Below are 19,440 nucleotides of genomic sequence, written 5' to 3' on the forward strand. Positions count from 1 at the left end.
TAACAAAATATCCCCCCTTTCCTTCTCCTTCATCACCTATATGTAACAATATATCCCCCTCTCCTTCTCCTCCATCACCTCTATGTAACAGATATATCCCCCTCTCCTCCATCACCTATATGTAACAATATATCCCCCTCTCCTTCTCCTCCATCATCTATATGTAACAGATATATCCCCCTCTCCTTCATCACCTATATGTAACAATATATCCCCCTCTCCTCCATCACCTCTATGTAACAGATATATCCCCCTCTCCTCCATCACCTATATGTAACAATATATCCCCCTCTCCTTCTCCTCCATCACCTATATGTAACAGATATATCCCCCCTCTCCTCCATCACCTATATGTAACAGATATATCCCCCCATGTGGGGCAACAGGTTGTTTTTACTGGGTTTTTACTGGGATTTTAAAGTTACTTCACATTTGACACTCCATTTTCTCTGAAACGGAAGATAATTGAACTAGGATACTTTGTCACTAGATATAACAGATACTACTACAAAGCCTGATTTTGGTCTTAACCCATCTTTCACCAAATGTTTAGCGGCAGTTTGCAATTGTACGGCAGAATAGCTGTGCTCATAATCCTAATACCTCTTCATGGACTACAGTTGAACATTGTCTTCTCATAAGGTGTGAACTGGTCTGGTCAGCTTGAATTTTAACAATGCTGGTTATACATCTTGTTGACATTCATCCAAAGACACGTTGACTTGCATTACCCTTTCACTGCAGAAAATGTTTCTCATGAAATCATGTGATTTATAGTTAGAGGAAAGGATTCCTGTAAACAAGGCCTACTACAAGCAGGAACCACATTATGGACGAACCAGAAATGTGACATATCTGTTTGATATCTTTTCATCTTTTTGGTAATGAACTGGCAGAACAGGTTTAAGCAAAGTATGGTGTCATTGTTTTCAGAAAAGTGTACCCATGGCGATAGGAGGGACAGGAGGCAGATTAAGGCAAAGAGCCACCTGAACTACTGTCCTACAAAGGCAAAGAGCAGCTACACTAACAGTGAATCTGAGACAAATGTTTTTTTGTTTTTTTTGCTCTCCATGCATATCAACCACGACCAATGACCTGACCTATGACCCCTAAAAAATGGATACTGCACTCTGCCTTTGTTTGACCTTAAACAGCGATATGGGTAATGCAAAAGCAAAGTGCAGTATCTTGAAATCTAAATGTGTTGATCCAACTTTCATGTTGGTTTTCTGTTTGATGGAAACAGTTTGAGAGTTCCAACCACATTCAACTGTATTTAAATGAATTGAAACCTTTATTTAACTAGGCCAGTCAGTTAAGAACAAATTCTTATTTACAATGACGGCCTGTTCAGGCCAAACCCGGATAACGCTGGGCCAATCGTGCGCTGCCCTATGGGACTTCCAATCACGGCTGGATGTGATACAGCCTGGATTTGAACCAGGGACTGTAGTGATGCCTCTTGCACTGAGATGCAGTGCATTAGACCGCTGCTCAACTCAGGAGCCCCTAATGGTGTTATGTAGTTTTGTTTTCCTGTTTTGGCCAACAATTTTTTGGCCATGAGGTTATTTCATCAAATATACTGAAAGATTACTATCAATTCTGTCATTTTATTAGCTATTATTTATATATTTTGTTTGCCCTCTTTTTTACCATTATCTGGGTATTTGCGTTTCAATATGAGTTCAACCGTTGTGCCATGTTTATTCTGGTGATAACTGAATCACTGGCTTTATTTATTATTTTATTTTACCTTTATTTAACTTGGCAAGTCAGTTAAGAACAAATTCTTATTTTCAATGACGGCCTAGGAACAGTGGGGGCAGAACGACCCCCTAGTCAGCTCGGGGGTTTGAACTTGCAACCTTCCGGTTACTAGTCCAACGCTTTAACCACTAGGCTACCCTGCCGCCCCTCATGGAGTGTGTGAGGGTGGTTGACATGGTGGTATGGCCTGATATTGGAGTCTGATAGAATAACAAGGAAAACCTCAGTAACTGCAGTAAAACATGGTGGTATGGCCTGATATCGGAGTCTGATAGAATAACAAGGAGAACCTCAGTAACTGCAGTAAAACATGGTGGTATGGCCTGATATCGGAGTCTGATAGAATAACAAGGTAAAACCTCAGTAACTGCAGTAAAACATGGTGGTATGGTCTGATATCGGAGTCTGATAGAATAACAAGGTAAAACCTCAGTAACTGCAGTAAAACATGGTGGTATGGCCTGATATCGGAGTCTGATAGAATAACAAGGTAAAACCTCAGTAACTGCAGTAAAACATGGTGGTATGGCCTGATATCGGAGTCTGATAGAATAACAAGGTAAAACCTCAGTAACTGCAGTAAAACATGGTGGTATGGCCTGATATCGGAGTCTGATAGAATAACAAGGTAAAACCTCAGTAACTGCAGTAAAACATGGTGGTATGGCCTGATATTGGAGTCTGATAGAATAACAAGGTAAAACCTCAGTAACTGCAGTAAAACATGGTGGTATGGCCTGATATCGGAGTCTGATAGAATAACAAGGAAAACCTCAGTAACTGCAGTAAAACATGGTGGTATGGCCTGATATCGGAGTCTGATAGAATAACAAGGTAAAACCTCAGTAACTGCAGTAAAATATGGTGGTATGGCCTGATATCGGAGTCTGATAGAATAACAAGGAAAACCTCAGTAACTGCAGTAAAACATGGTGGAATAAAGTAAAATGGCAGCACTTACTGCCGTTTCCTTGGTTTTTTATGGAATTTGGTCATTTGACACTCTATTTCCTCTGAAACAGAAGGCAATTGAACCAGGACACTTTGTCCCAAGATAAAACAGATACTACTAAGCTTGATTTTGGTCTTGGCCAAACTTGAGTTTGAAGATAGAGGAAGCAACATCCCAAAAAATAAACAAAAAAAGATTTGCCCTTATAATAAAGTATTGCATGTATCTATCAATGCATTTGCAGACTAATGTAAAACAGCCTCCCATTCCTAAAGTGGATAGTAATACGTTATTAACTATATATATAGTCAGTTATATTACTAATTTATTACTATCCAATCTACTATTAACTATATATATAGTCAGTTATATTACTAACTTATTACTATCCAATCTACTATTATCTATATATACAGTCAGTTAAATTATTAATACTATCTACTATTAACGATATATATATAGTCAGTTACATTATTAGTAGATGGTATAGTAATAAGTTAATAATTTAACTGACTATATACATATATATAGTTAATAGTTGATTGGAGAGTAATAAATTAATAATATAACTGACTATATATATATATATATATATAGTTAATAGTAGATTGGATAGTAATCAGTTAATAATATATATATAGTGATTATAAAGACAACACTCACTGTGGCTGATGTTCTCTGCTATATAGTGGTGATAAAGACAGCACTCACTGGGGCTGATGTTCTCTGCTATATAGTGATGATAAAGACAGCACTCACTGGGGCTGATGTTCTCTGCTATATAGTGATGATAAAGACAGCACTCACTGGGGCTGATGTTCTCTGCTATATAGTGATGATAAAGACAGCACTCACTGGGGCTGATGCTCTCTGCTATATAGTGATGATAAAGACAGCACTCACTGGGGCTGATGTTCTCTGCTATATAGTGATGATAAAGACAGCACTCACTGGGGCTGATGTTCTCTGCTATATAGTGATTATAAAGACAGCACTCACTGGGGCTGATGTTCTCTGCTATATAGTGATGATAAAGACAGCACTCACTGGGGCTGATGTTCTCTGCTATATAGTGATTATAAAGACAGCACTCACTGGGGCTGATGTTCTCTGCTATATAGTGATGATAAAGACAACACTCACTGTGGCTGATGTTCTCTGCTATATAGTGGTGATAAAGACAGCACTCACTGGGGCTGATGTTCTCTGCTATATAGTGATGATAAAGACAGCACTCACTGGGGCTGATGTTCTCTGCTATATAGTGATGATAAAGACAGCACTCACTGGGGCTGATGTTCTCTGCTATATAGTGATGATAAAGACAGCACTCACTGGGGCTGATGTTCTCTGCTATATAGTGATGATAAAGACAGCACTCACTGGGGCTGATGTTCTCTGCTATATAGTGATGATAAAGACAGCACTCACTGGGGCTGATGTTCTCTGCTATATAGTGATTATAAAGACAGCACTCACTGGGGCTGATGTTCTCTGCTATATAGTGATGATAAAGACAGCACTCACTGGGGCTGATGTTCTCTGCTATATAGTGATTATAAAGACAGCACTCACTGGGGCTGATGTTCTCTGCTATATAGTGATGATAAAGACAGCACTCACTGGGGCTGATGTTCTCTGCTATATAGTGATTATAAAGACAGCACTCACTGGGGCTGATGTTCTCTGCTATATAGTGATGATAAAGACAGCACTCACTGGGGCTGATGTTCTCTGCTATATAGTGATTATAAAGACAACACTCACTGGGGCTGATGTTCTCTGCTATATAGTGATTATAAAGACAGCACTCACTGGGGCTGATGTTCTCTGCTATATAGTGATGATAAAGACAGCACTCACTGGGGCTGATGTTCTCTGCTATATAGTGATTATAAAGACAGCACTCACTGGGGCTGATGTTCTCTGCTATATAGTGATGATAAAGACAGCACTCACTGGGGCTGATGTTCTCTGCTATATAGTGATGATAAAGACAACACTCACTGGGGCTGATGTTCTCTGCTATATAGTGATTATAAAGACAGCACTCACTGGGGCTGATGTTCTCTGCTATATAGTGATGATAAAGACAGCACTCACTGGGGCTGATGTTCTCTGCTATATAGTGATTATAAAGACAGCACTCACTGGGGCTGATGTTCTCTGCCATATAGTGATTATAAAGACAGCACTCACTGGGGCTGATGTTCTCTGCTATATAGTGATTATAAAGACAACACTCACTGGGGCTGATGTTCTCTGCTATATAGTGATTATAAAGACAGCACTCACTGGGGCTGATGTTCTCTGCTATATAGTGATGATAAAGACAGCACTCACTGGGGCTGATGTTCTCTGCTATATAGTGATGATAAAGACAGCACTCACTGGGGCTGATGTTCTCTGCTATATAGTGATGATAAAGACAGCACTCACTGGGGCTGATGCTCTCTGCTATATAGTGATGATAAAGACAGCACTCACTGGGGCTGATGTTCTCTGCTATATAGTGATTATAAAGACAGCACTCACTGGGGCTGATGTTCTCTGCTATATAGTGATGATAAAGACAGCACTCACTGGGGCTGATGTTCTCTGCTATATAGTGATGATAAAGACAGCACTCACTAGGGCTGATGTTCTCTGCTATATAGTGATGATAAAGACAGCACTCACTGGGGCTGATGTTCTGTGCTATATAGTGATTATAAAGACAGCACTCACTGGGGCTGATGTTCTCTGCTATATAGTGATGATAAAGACAGCACTCACTGGGGCTGATGTTCTCTGCTATATAGTGATGATAAAGACAGCACTCACTGGGGCTGATGTTCTCTGCTATATAGTGATGATAAAGACAGCACTCACTGGGGCTGATGTTCTCTGCTATATAGTGATGATAAAGACAGCACTCACTGGGGCTGATGTTCTCTGCCATATAGTGATTATAAAGACAGCACTCACTGGGGCTGATGTTCTCTGCTATATAGTGATGATAAAGACAGCACTCACTGGGGCTGATGCTCTCTGCTATATAGTGATGATAAAGACAGCACTCACTGGGGCTGATGTTCTCTGCTATATAGTGATGATAAAGACAGCACTCACTGGGGCTGATGCTCTCTGCTATATAGTGCCGAATAAGATATTACTGTTCACTCAATAGCCTATTGCGAGTTGAGGATTTTGATGACCTAAAGACAGGTTACTTGTTTCTATGTCTCCTCTCTTTTGTGTTTACCAGTGATTGTAGACTATCCTGAAATATAGGCCTTTTTTAGATGCTTTTCACTGACAAGCCTAAATAAAAATTCAGCTATTTGATATGCCGAGAGCACCGTTCAAATGACGTGCTTCCAGTCTGCCTGTCAGAATACATTCTTCCGTCTTATGGTTCTCGCAACTTGAATGTGCCTGGAGACAAATATTTCACAACAACAAGCCAACCAGGTAAATAGGTAAACTATTCCACTTTGGGGTTGTATCACTAAGATGAAAAAAAATCAGCTAATTATAAATGTTAAGGAAAGATTTGAATGGAGAAACTGATCTGAGAGCCCTTTCTTTCCATCCTATCAGTATCGACACATGCTCCAAGATGCACTTAGCAACAGTTCTCTCTGCGTGGTGTTTTAGGAAACTGCATGTTATGTCTTCGGCCGTTGTAGGGAAGATGCTTCTTTAAAACACTCCTCGTAAGCCTAAATTCCATCGCTATCGGAAACCAGACCAAGAGAGTTAGTGTACGGTTGGTGTATCTTAATTTGATCATCCTGTATTTGCAGGAATTTTCCTGCACGGCAGGAAATTCGAACTTTCAAATTTATTTAAGGTTTAAAAAGTATTCTAAAGTTCGTAATGTCCATTTTAAAATGCCAGAATGAATTTGCCCTGATGAAAATGTTTTATACACACTGAGACAGGTAATATTGAAGCTACCCACCCATAAACAATCATTTCTGATGAAATTTAAAAAAAATAATAATAATTATGCGATGTATCGTTTTGGAAAATAAAGCCTTCATAAATGCTTAAAGAAAATGTTCATCTCACCTCTTAGCTTTGGTGTCATGTTCCCCAGAGAGACTCATTTCAGCAGGGCCCCCCTCCTCTCTCTCCCCAGAGAGACTCATTTCAGCAGGGCCCCCCTCCTCTCTCTCCCCAGAGAGACTCATTTCAGCAGGGCCCCCCTCCTCTCTCTCCCCAGAGAGACTCATTTCAGCAGGGCCCCCCTCCTCTCTCTCCCCAGAGAGACTCATTTCAGCAGGGCCCCCCTCCTCTCTCTCCCCAGAGAGACCCATTTCAGCAGGGCCCCCCTCCTCTCTCTCCCCAGAGAGACCCATTTCAGCAGGGCCCCCCTCCTCTCTCTCCCCAGAGAGACCCATTTCAGCAGGGCCCCCCTCCTCTCTCTCCCCAGAGAGACCCATTTCAGCAGGGCCCCCCTCCTCTCTCTCCCCAGAGAGACCCATTTCAGAGGCAAGGCCCCCTTCCTCTCTCTCCCCAGAGAGACCCATTTCAGAGGCAGGGCCCCCCTCCTCTCTCTCCCCAGAGAGACCCATTTCAGAGGCAAGGCCCCCTTCCTCTCTCTCTCCAGAGAGACTCATTTTAGAGCTCTGACCCCTAAACAGAGAATGTTGGTTGAGGTTAACACAGTGACAAGAAATTCTTGATTGTAAATTATTCTCTTTCATTCATAAAATTCTAAAAATATTTACAAACAGAAACATCCAAACAGTCAGGTGATTTAATGCGATCATATGAATATTGCTACATTCCCCAACAATAAATAAATCAAAGAGTCACCAACAACAACCTAGAAGAAACAGGTGGGGTTTTAGGAAGGTTTCTCAAAGACACTCCTGGGTGTGTCCAGTAGTGTCCAGCAGAGGAAATGGAGAAGAATATCTAGACTAAGACTGTAAGTAGTGTCCAGCAGAGGAAATGGAGAAGAATATCTAGACTAAGACTGTAAGTAGTGTCCAGCAGAGGAAATGGAGAAGAATATCTAGAATAAGACTGTAAGTAGTGTCCAGCAGAGGAAATGGAGGAGAATATCTAGACTAAAACTGTAAATAGTGTCCAGCAGAAGAAATGGAGAATAATATCTAGACTAAGACTGTAAGTAGTGTCCGGCGGAGGCTGATGTTTTGGAAGCAACAGTGGGATCCACGGACTGAGGGATCAAACCAAGCTTTGTATATAATTTATCATGTGGTAACTGCTTGTCAACTTTGCTTCACGTTTGAATTAAACTTTTTCAACTCACTTTTAAGTATTAACAAAACAATTAACTTTTTATGGCTGGGTGGCAGTATTGAGTAGCTAGGATGAATAAGGTGCCCAGGGTAAACTGCCTGCTGCTCAGGCCCAGAAGCTAAGATATGCATATTAGTAGTACACTCTGAAGTTTATAAAACTGTTTGAATGATGTCTGTGAGTATAACAGAACTCATATGGCATGCAAATATCTGAGAAAAAAATCCAACCAGGAAGGTGGAAATATGAGGTTTGTAGGTTTTCAAGTCATTGCCTATCGAATATGTGTGTCTATGGGTTCATATTGCACTTCCTAAGGCCACTAGATGTCAACAGTCTGTAGAACCTTGTTTGAGGCTTCTACTGTGAATGGGGAGAGAATAAGAGCTGAACCTTGAGTCAGGGGTCTGCCATGAGCTGGTCAAGCACGCTCCCGTGAGGGGTAGGTGCATTCCTCTTGATTTCTAAAGACAAAGAAATTCTCCGGTTGGAACATTATTGAAGATTTATGTTAAAAACATCCTAAAGATTGATTCTATACATCGTTTGACATGTTTCTATGTATGGTAATGGAACTTTTTGACTTTTCAGCTGGACCAAGTGATATCGCGTCATGAATTTGGATTTGTGAACTCAAGGCACGAACAACAAGGAGGTATTTGGACATAAATTATGGACTTTATCGAAATTAACAAACATTTATTGTGGAACTAGGATTCCTGGGAGTGCATTCTGATGTAGATCATCAAAGGTAAGTGAATATTTCTAATGCTATTTCTGACTTCTGTTGACTCCACAACATGGCGGTTATCAGTTTGGCTTGTTTTGGTCTCTGAGCGCTGTACTCAGATTATAGCATGTGGTGCTTTTTCCGTAACGTTTTTAAAAAATCTGACACAGCCGTTGCATTAAGCAGAAGTGTATCTATAATTCCATGTATGACACTTGTATCTTTTATCAATGTTTATGATGAGTATTTCTGTAAATTGATGTGGCTCTCTGCAAAATCACTGAATGTTTGGAATGGAACTACTGAACATAACGTGACAATGTAAACTGAGACTTTAAACTTTATCGAACAAAACATACATGTATTGTGTAACATGAAGTCCTATGAGTGTCATCTAATGAAGATCATCAAAGGTTAGTGATTCATTTTATCTCTATTTCTGCTTTTTGTGACTCCTCTCTTTGGCTGGAAAAATGGCTGTGTTTTTCTGTGACTAGGTACTGACCTAACATAATCGTTTGGTGTGCTTTCGTCGTAAAGCCTTTTTGAAATCGGACACTGTGGTAGGATTAACAACGAGTTTATCTTTAAAATGGTGTAAAATACTTGTATGTTTGAGGAATTTTAATTCTGAGATTTCTGTTGTTTGAATTTGGCGCCCTGCACTTTCACTGGCTGTTGTCATATCGATCCCGTTCCAGCCATAAGAAGTATTAAGATCCATAATTTGATAATTACCAATAACTACAAGAGCCATTCAATTACAATCACTGTTTGAGAAAAAGGAAAACCATTCTAAATATGCCGTCTCAAGATTGAATACAAGTGTGCTATGATTTCAGGAGAGCTTCCTCTGCCATGTGGCTCTGCGCCCTGAGCTATCTGTCCACCTACTATGAAGGTGAAATATCGACACTGAACAAAAATATAAACTCAACATGTAAAGTGTTGGTCCCATGTTTCATGAGCTAAAATAAAAGATCCCAGAAATTTTCCATACGCTAAAAATATTATTTGTCTCACATTATATGCACATATTTGTTTACATCCCTGTTAGTGAGCATTTATCATTGATAACTGATGAGAGAGCAGCGTTGGCTTTCTTACATCCTATCAGTATCGACACAAGCCTCAACGACTCACTTTCTAAATGTTCTGTCTGCATGGTGTTTTGGGAAACAAGCCTCAACGACTCACTTTCTAAATGTTCTGTCTGCTTGGTGTTTTGGGAAACAAGCCTCAACGACCCACTTTCTAAATGTTCTGTCTGCATGGTGTTTTGGGAAACAAGCCTCAACGACCCACTTTCTAAATGATCTGTCTGCATGGTGTTTTGGGAAACAAGCCTCAACGACCCACTTTCTAAATGTTCTGTCTGCATGGTGTTTTGGGAAACAAGCCTCAACGACCCACTTTCTAAATGATCTGTCTGCATGGTGTTTTGGGAAACAAGCCTCAACGACTCACTTTCTAAATGTTCTGTCTTCATGGTGTTTTGGGAAACAAGCCTCAACGACCCACTTTCTAAATGTTCTGTCTGCACGGTGTTTTGGGAAACAAGCCTCAACGACCCACTTTCTAAATGTTCTGTCTGCATGGTGTTTTGGGAAACAAGCCTCAACGACCCACTTTCTAAATGTACATGTAGTCCAGAACTACCAGTATGCCCATCTTTCCTTCAAAACAACATATTTATCTGACTTTTAATGTTGAAGAGAAATGTGCGCCACAGTTTTAACAGCCATTTTGTAACTAAGTAGGCTAAACACTTACTTTCACTTTCATATGAGAAAATCACGTAACTTTTGACGCCCACTGGTGCAGCCGCCCACTTGGTGGGAATTGTAACACGGCTCACACTGCTCCCTCTGAACAAGAAGGCACATCCCCATGCTTCAACTACTCTGGCCCCTCACATGTCCAGTCATTCTGATGGCCTCACAGCCGCCATACCACTTCTGACACCAATGTAGCAAGTGAACCCGGGTTGGTGGAGTGAAAGGCAAACACACTAGCTTGCATAATAGTATACCCCTCAAGCTATGTTCAGGTTTCAGCATCAACTAGGCATCAACAACCGAGTTATAGACTACTACCTGGGTTGTATTCACTAGTTTACTCCACAGCCAATAGTTGTGCAATGTTGCATCAACGGTTTGCTCTAAACTCTGTACAACGTGACACAAACGGTTTCCGTTGCCAAATGTTTTGCTACGGTGGACACTAATGAATACACACAACCTGTTTTGAGGAAGTGTAAGTTGCTGTTAGTCTTTCCACAATATTTAATTGTTTCTCTTTCACAAAAAATACCTTCCTGACTGAAAAGAGTTAACAGTAGATTAGAAAGAGAACATGATTGTTTGTTGCTTGTTGTCTTTTTAGCCTGTTTTGAGAAGACAAGCCTATAGGCCACCTGTGTTCCCCAGGGTGATCAGTAGGAGATCACCCTGGGGAACACAGGTGGGCACTGAACGAATTCAACCCCCGCATCTAATTTACATCAAATACATTTTAATGAGATTAGGCCTATTATTACACTGTCCAACAAAAATATAATATCATCAACCACATGAATACACATAACAATATCATCAACTATATGAATACACACAACACTATCATCACCTTTATGAATACACATTACAATCATCGTCTTACCTTTTATCTCTGTCTCAACAGAAGCTTGATTATGATAATAATCTTGTTATTGATAGAGTTGCTTACATATCAATGTTGGTTGCATTTACTCACAAATTGCAATGCCTTTCATGTATGTCGTTAGCTGTATTACTTTGCTCGTGCGTCATGCAAACGAATTGTAAAATATACAATACTGTAGTTTTGTTACTGTTCCTAGTGTAATATGCTTTGTAATTCTACATAAATGGTTGTACACTATTAGAGTAATGAAAGGAGCCAATTACCATATGAGTAACAATTAGCTATATGGTTTGGCATCATGCCAGATGCATGGTACCTTAGCGCGTGCTTTGTATTTATGCAACTTCAAATGTATAATGTACAGCTACTGTCGGTGTGAATTGAAAGTATATTATTTTCTGTATTTTGCAGTTTCACAACATAAACGTTTTCAAAATATTCATTCAAGAAAAGTCTTGGGAGTTTTATTGAAGACTTAGTTGTTAGCTATCTGTCTAGTTTTGCATGGGAACGCAACTCAAGGGCAGAACACTGACCTTATGGGGACATTGAACTGTTGTGCTGACCTTATGGGGACATTGAACTGTTGTGCTGACCTTATGGGGACATTGAACTGTTGTCCTGACCTTATGGGGACATTGAACTGTTGTCCTGACCTTATGGGGACATTGAACTGTTGTGCTGACCTTATGGGGACATTGAACTGTTGTGCTGACCTTATGGGGACATTGAACTGTTGTGCTGACCTTATGGGGACATTGAACTGTTGTGCTGACCTTATGGGGACATTGAACTGTTGTGCTGACCTTATGGGGACATTGAACTGTTGTGCTGACCTTATGGGGACATTGAACTGTTGTCCTGACCTTATGGGGACATTGAACTGTTGTCCTGACCTTATGGGGACATTGAACTGTTGTGCTGACCTTATGGGGACATTGAACTGTTGTGCTGACCTTATGGGGACATTGAACTGTTGTGCTGACCTTATGGGGACATTGAACTGTTGTGCTGACCTTATGGGGACATTGAACTGTTGTCCTGACCTTATGGGGTCATTGAACTGTTGTGCTGACCTTATGGGGACATTGAACTGTTGTGCTGACCTTATGGGGACATTGAACTGTTGTGCTGACCTTATGGGGACATTGAACTGTTGTGCTGACCTTATGGGGACATTGAACTGTTGTGCTGACCTTATGGGGACATTGAACTGTTGTGCTGACCTTATGGGGACATTGAACTGTTGTGCTGACCTTATGGGGACATTGAACTGTTGTGCTGACCTTATGGGGACATTGAATTGTTGTGCTGACCTTATGGGGACATTGAACTGTTTGCACACATCCCGTGTGGGGACATCTTGACAAACTGGGGACAAAATAATTATCCCTGTAAGGCAGACCATGTCAAAACCTAACCCTAACATTTAACCCCTACCTCTAAATCAAACCTCAAACCCCCTAGAAATGACCTTTTTCCTTGTGGGTATCAGCTAAATGTCCCCAGTTGGTCCCCACAAGTATAGTTAAACGTGCACTCTCTTACACTCGAACACACACAATCTACACACACATTATTCTTTAGTTGTGCTATAATGTGTAGTGCCAGTTTTCCATGCTTATGGATATGATTTGCCATTTCAGGTACTTGAACATGATCGTTCATATTGTCAGTGTTCTGGATTTTAAATTTGTGTTTTTCAATTATTAGTTGTGTAAATTCTGCATTTCTTCAGTTTTATCTGTGAGCAAGAATAAATAAACTCAAACTCAAACATGATTAAAGGAGCCCAAAGCACCATGATTACATAGATCACACAGAGGAGAGGTTATGATTTTAATTAAATTATGTTATCTAGGTGGAAGGTGAACCCTGTGTATGAGATTAAAATGCATCAGCTGGTGATTAGGATTGTTAGATGAACCCACTAAGTTCCTGATGAACTCAACTGGTGAGCCTCTTTAGCAGCTAGTTCCATGGACACACTGATTTCAATGTCCTTCACCAAGGTCAGATGACTTTCAGTCAACAGTCTCTTGTGTCTTCACTCCGTAGCCCACATTCTAGTCTGTCTCTTATGATGTCATTTAGAACACCATTCAACTCAGTGTTCTGATAGTTTCTGTAATGCAACAGCAAACATTGGTACTGATTCTCCCTCTTCCTGATGTCTCCTGTGTAACCTGAACCTTTCAGCATTAACTAGTGGTTCTGGTGAAAAATGTCCTTTAAGTATCTCCACAACATCCCCATACGTCTTATTACCTGATCTGTCTGGCTGTAGCAGGCTGTCTAGTAAATTACGTCTTTGGCCCCATTACACTAAAACATGTAGGAACAATGTTGTCCTGATCAATGTCATTTACAAGAACAAAATATTCAAACCGTTCTGTATATGAGCTCCTCTGCTCAATACTTTCATCAAACTGTCTAATGGTTCCAACAATTACAACCATTTTTCATTTCTCAATAAGCTCTTGATTGTCACTCACAATATTGTCCTCAACCACGGCAATATTTTCCTCAGTCACGTGATCTTCATTCAATTCACTCACTGACGTTTCCTTCTAGAATCGCACCTTGAGCATTTTTTCCCCAAAGTTCATCTTCACAGTTGAATAAACATCCTTTCCTTTACTCACTCTTTATGTTTTAATCACGTTGTTTTCCCGCTCTGACGTCCGTCTTGAGTCCTTTTCTGCCGTCCGACGAGGTTAACTCTCTCTTTCTTAGCTAGCTCCACTATGCCCTTGCCTCTGCTAGCAATACACTGTGCTAACATTCACCTAACTTGTAGGACAGAAAATTACAATTTTAACCAGTTGTAAAAAACAACTTCTTCCAGATAGAATAGTTCCTTTAGATTCAAATGTACTCGTCATAACCACGTCTGTATAACAATTCAATAATGATGAGACAGGAGACAGGAATCAGTTCAACCATTTATCTGGAACATGATCATCTCAACACATACAAACCCCCATGATGCTCTGCAGCACAACCCCAATATACAACAAATACATACATAAGTAAATGGACACGAAACAAAACTCATAGAGGAATTGAAATGTTCAGTTCTAGAAAGTAGGGCTATGGGATAGAGTCAGAAAGGTCATTATGTTTGATACCTGGTTACAGAGGTGACATAACAAGCATAAGGTCCATTATAACACAGTGAAGTAGAGGTGGGAGCTAAAAGCAGACATGGACAGTGAGATATCTCATTAATAAAAACTTATTTTAGAGCTTTAGCAAAAGGATGGAATGACTTAGTGTTACTAACATTTAGTGAAAGGATGGAATGACTTAGTGTTACTATCATTTAGTGGAAGGATGGAATGACTTATTGTTACTACCATTTAGTGAAAGGATGGAATGACTTAGTGTTACTACCATTTAGTGAAAAGATGGAATGACTTAGTGTTACTACCATCATATCAAACATTAAACATTTAGAACGGGTCTTTTTTATTATACTGAACAAAAATATAAACACAACAGGCAACAATTTAAACTTTTTACTGAGTTACAGTTCATAAGAAAATCAGTCAATTGAAATCAATTCATTAGGCCCTAATCTGTGGATTTTACATGACTGGGAATACAGAAATGCATCTGTTGGTCACAGATACCCTAATAAAAAAGTAGGAGCTTGGATCAGAAAACCAGTCAGTACAATTTGCCTCATTCAGTGCGACACATCTCCTTCGCATAGAGTTGATCAGGCTGTTGATTGTGGCCTGTGGAATGTTGTCCCACTCCTCTTAAATGGCTGAGCAAAGTTGCTGGATATTGTCAGGACCTGGAACACGCTGTCGTACACGTCCATCCAGAGCATCCCAAACATGCTCAGTGGGTGACATGTCCGGTGAGTTGTCAGGCCATGGAAGAACAGTTTTTTTCCCATCTTCCAGGAATTGTGTACAGATCCTTGCCACATCGGGCCGTATCATGCTGAAACATGAGGTAAATGGTGGCAAAAGAATGGCACGACAATGGGATCATCATGGTTTCTCTGTGCATTCAAATTGCGTCCAGTGTGTGTGTGCTGGTGTCCAGTGCGTGTGGGTGTCCAGTGAGTGTGTGTCCAGTGTGTTTTAGTGTCCAGTTTCTGTGTGTGGGGAATCTGAACTGTTCACACAGGGTGCAGGATCATGGAAAGAGACAGACACAGAGTTACCATGGTTATTGTTTACAGGAATAAACTGGTCCAAACTGGTGTGTGTTACTCCATATATTTAAATGTCATAATGAGATCAAACATAAAACACATGATTAGAGTGAAATATCATGTTGTGTTTGACACAGTGATGCTGAAGAGCAATAACAAACCCTAAACCCTGGATAGAGGGGCTCAGTGAATGTGGTGTAGAATGTGATCAGGTGGTCCAGTGTGTCAGAGGAGACTCTGTAGAAGGACAGAGTGCCGGCTGGCCAGTCCAGATACACTCCTACTCTGTTGGAGCTGGAGGGGACGTCTATGATAGTGTAATTATTGTTGTGCCAGGCAGTGTAACTGTTGTCAGAGCAGTCAAGACTCCAGGACTTGTCATTGGATCCAATCAGACTGTCCTCACACTCTCCTCTCCTGCTGATTCCTTTATATGTCACTCCTATAACAGCCCCACTCCCACTCCTCTCTACCTCCCAGTAACAGCGCCCAATCAGACCCTCTCTACACAGCACCTGTCTGCAGTTCTCAAATCTATCTGGGTGATCAGGATACGGCTGCTCCTCTGTCCTACGTGTCACCTTTCTGTTCTCCTCAGACAGAGAGAGGAGTCTGTTTACTGTGTTTGGGTCCAGTGTGAGATCACAGGCATCTGATGGATGAAACCAGACACAATATTAGAAATCATCATCATTCACATTAGAATGTTAACTCACTTTTCACTAATTCATTTAATGTAGATGTGTCTAGGTATCAACAGGAGAAGGTAACTTGAGACTTGTTGAATGATCATATGTTATACTGTAAGGTAATATAAAACACGCTTATTCTGAACACACACACATTTCTAATGTATCACGACCACGCCTCACACATACACAAACACACACATTGTCAAAGCAACACTTTCTAAACTTTGGTGTCCCTGATTTCTGCTTCTGTAGAACCACAGCTTATATTTAATCTGACCAAGTAAGTAATGATGGTGGTCTTTGACTTTGACTTAACTTGAATTAAGACTTATTCTTAGTCATATTCTTCACAGCCGTCAACACTCACATTTTCTAAGTCCAGGTTTCATTGTGTACTCTCCACCATGTTCCACACTGTAGCGGTAAGCAGGAGAACAGACAGTCATTGAGAGATACACAAGAGCACACACACTGGACACACACACAACCGCACACGCTCCACACACACTGGACACACACACAACCACACACGCTCCACACACACTGGACACACACACAACCACACACGCTCCACACACACTGGACACACACTGGATACAGACACAGGACACACACAACCACACACGCTCGACACACACACACTGGATACAGTCACAGACACACTGCACACACACACACACAGGACACACACACACACAGCAACACACACACTGGACACACACACATACAAAGACACACACACACAATGGACACACATACACACTGGACACACACATACACACGGGATAATTACACACACACACACACACACACACACACACACACACAAACTGGACACTCACACACACACACACACACACACTGGACACACACACAAACATTGGACACACACACACAGGACACACAAACACAAGCAATGGACATACACAAACTGGACACACACACACACACACACACACACTGGACAAACACACATACAAAGACACACACACACTCGACACAGACACACATACACTGGACACGCATACATACAAAGACACACACACACTGAACACAGACACACACAGTGACACACACACACACTGGACAATTACACACACACACACACACTGGACACACACACACTGGACACAAACACTGGACACACAAACACTGGACACTCAAACTGGAAACACACACTGGACACTAAACACTCACTGGACACACACACAATGGACACACACAAATACTGTTCACACACAAACACACTGGACACTAAAACACGCACTGGACACACACACAGACACTGTTCACACACACTGGACACACACACACACACACTGGACAGATATCCACACAAACTGGACACAGACACACACAGTGACACACACACACTGGACACAAACACACAGTGACACACATTGGACACACACACCCGCTGGACACTCCCACACACAAACTGGACACACACGCTGGACAACAACACAAACTTTACACTCACACACAAACACAGGTTGGACACACAAATACAATGGAAACACGACTCGGACACACACACACTGGACACACACACACACACATACACTGGACAGACTGGACACACACTGGACACAGACACACACACACTGGACACAGACACACACACACTGGACATAGACACACACAGCGACACACACACTGGATATACACAAAGACACACACACACACTGGACACAGACACACACAGTGACACACACACACACTGGATATACATAGACACACACACACACACACTGGATACAAATACACTGGACACAGACAATGTAGTGACACACTCTGGACACAAAGACACACACAAAATGGACACACAGACACGCTGTACACCTACACACACTTTACACTCACACACACAGACTGGACACTCACACATACGAACTGGACACTCATACACACACACACACACACACTAGACACACACTGGAAACACACAAACTAGACACTCACACTGGACATTCACACACTGGACACTCCCACACACAAACTGGGAACACACTCACACGCTGGACACCAACACACACTTTACACTCACACACACGCTGGACAGACACACACACACACACACAAACTGGACACACATACACACACACACACACACTGGTCACTCACAAATACTGGACACACACACACATACTGGTCACACACATATACTGGAAACACACTGGTCACACACACACACACTGGTCACACACACACACTGGTCACACACACACACACTGGTCACACACAAATACTGGACACACACACACACATCCTGGACACACACACACTGGTCACTCACAAATACTGTACACACACACACACACACACTGGTCACACACACACATACTGGACACACACACACATACTGGACACACACACACATACTGGACACACACACACACACTGGTCACACACAAATACTGGACACACACACACTGGTCACACACTGGACAAACTGGTCACACACACATACTGGACACACACACACACACTGGTCACACACACATACTGGACACACAGACATTGGACACAGACACAGTGGACACAAACACACACACAGACACACAAACTGGACACACACACACACACATAAACTGGGAACAAACACACACACACACACACTCACACTGGATACTAACAATGGACACTCACACTCTACACACAAACACACACACTGGACACACACACACACACAATGGACACACAAACAAGCACTGGGGACACACACGCAAACACTGTATACACGATGGACACACACACAAACTGGACACACACAGATACACACATACACACATACACTGGACACACACGCTGGACACCAAAACACAATGGACACACACAAACACTGGCTACTCACACACACACACTGGACAAACACACACTGGACACAAACACACATGAGACACAAACACACATGAGACACACACACACTGGACACACACACTCAGGAAACAGACACACACACATTCGACACAGACATACACAGGGCCACACACACTAGACACACTGCACACACACACACACACACACACACACACACACACACACACACACACACACACACACACACACACACACACACACACACGACATTCACACTGGACACACACACACATACAAACTGGACACACACACACACACAGTGGACACACACTGGACACACACATGTCTGATATGAACATTGATGAAAACCCTCTAC

General features: G+C 41.6%; 2 protein-coding genes across 2 annotated transcripts in view; both read right to left on the minus strand.

The window, feature by feature from the left end:
• LOC118937841 (NLR family CARD domain-containing protein 3-like) overlaps positions 1–6,861 on the minus strand; it is a 67,342-nt gene extending 60,481 nt beyond the window's left edge. Inside the window, exon 1 of the mRNA XM_036939577.1 lies at positions 6,782–6,861. Coding sequence (XP_036795472.1) covers positions 6,782–6,861 — 80 coding nt within the window. The remainder of the gene's footprint in view (positions 1–6,781) is intronic.
• Positions 6,862–15,426: 8,565 nt separating this feature from the next.
• LOC110485298 (NLR family CARD domain-containing protein 3-like) overlaps positions 15,427–19,440 on the minus strand; it is a 33,000-nt gene continuing 28,986 nt past the window's right edge. Inside the window, exons 9-10 of the mRNA XM_036939642.1 lie at positions 16,612–16,658; positions 15,427–16,204 (exon numbers count right to left, since the gene is read on the minus strand). Of these exons, the coding sequence (XP_036795537.1) occupies positions 15,657–16,204; positions 16,612–16,658 (595 nt within the window). The 3' untranslated portion in view covers positions 15,427–15,656. The remainder of the gene's footprint in view (positions 16,205–16,611; positions 16,659–19,440) is intronic.

This window comes from Oncorhynchus mykiss, chromosome 12 (genome assembly GCF_013265735.2).
Source record: "Oncorhynchus mykiss isolate Arlee chromosome 12, USDA_OmykA_1.1, whole genome shotgun sequence".
NCBI classification, from domain to species: Eukaryota; Metazoa; Chordata; class Actinopteri; order Salmoniformes; family Salmonidae; genus Oncorhynchus; species Oncorhynchus mykiss.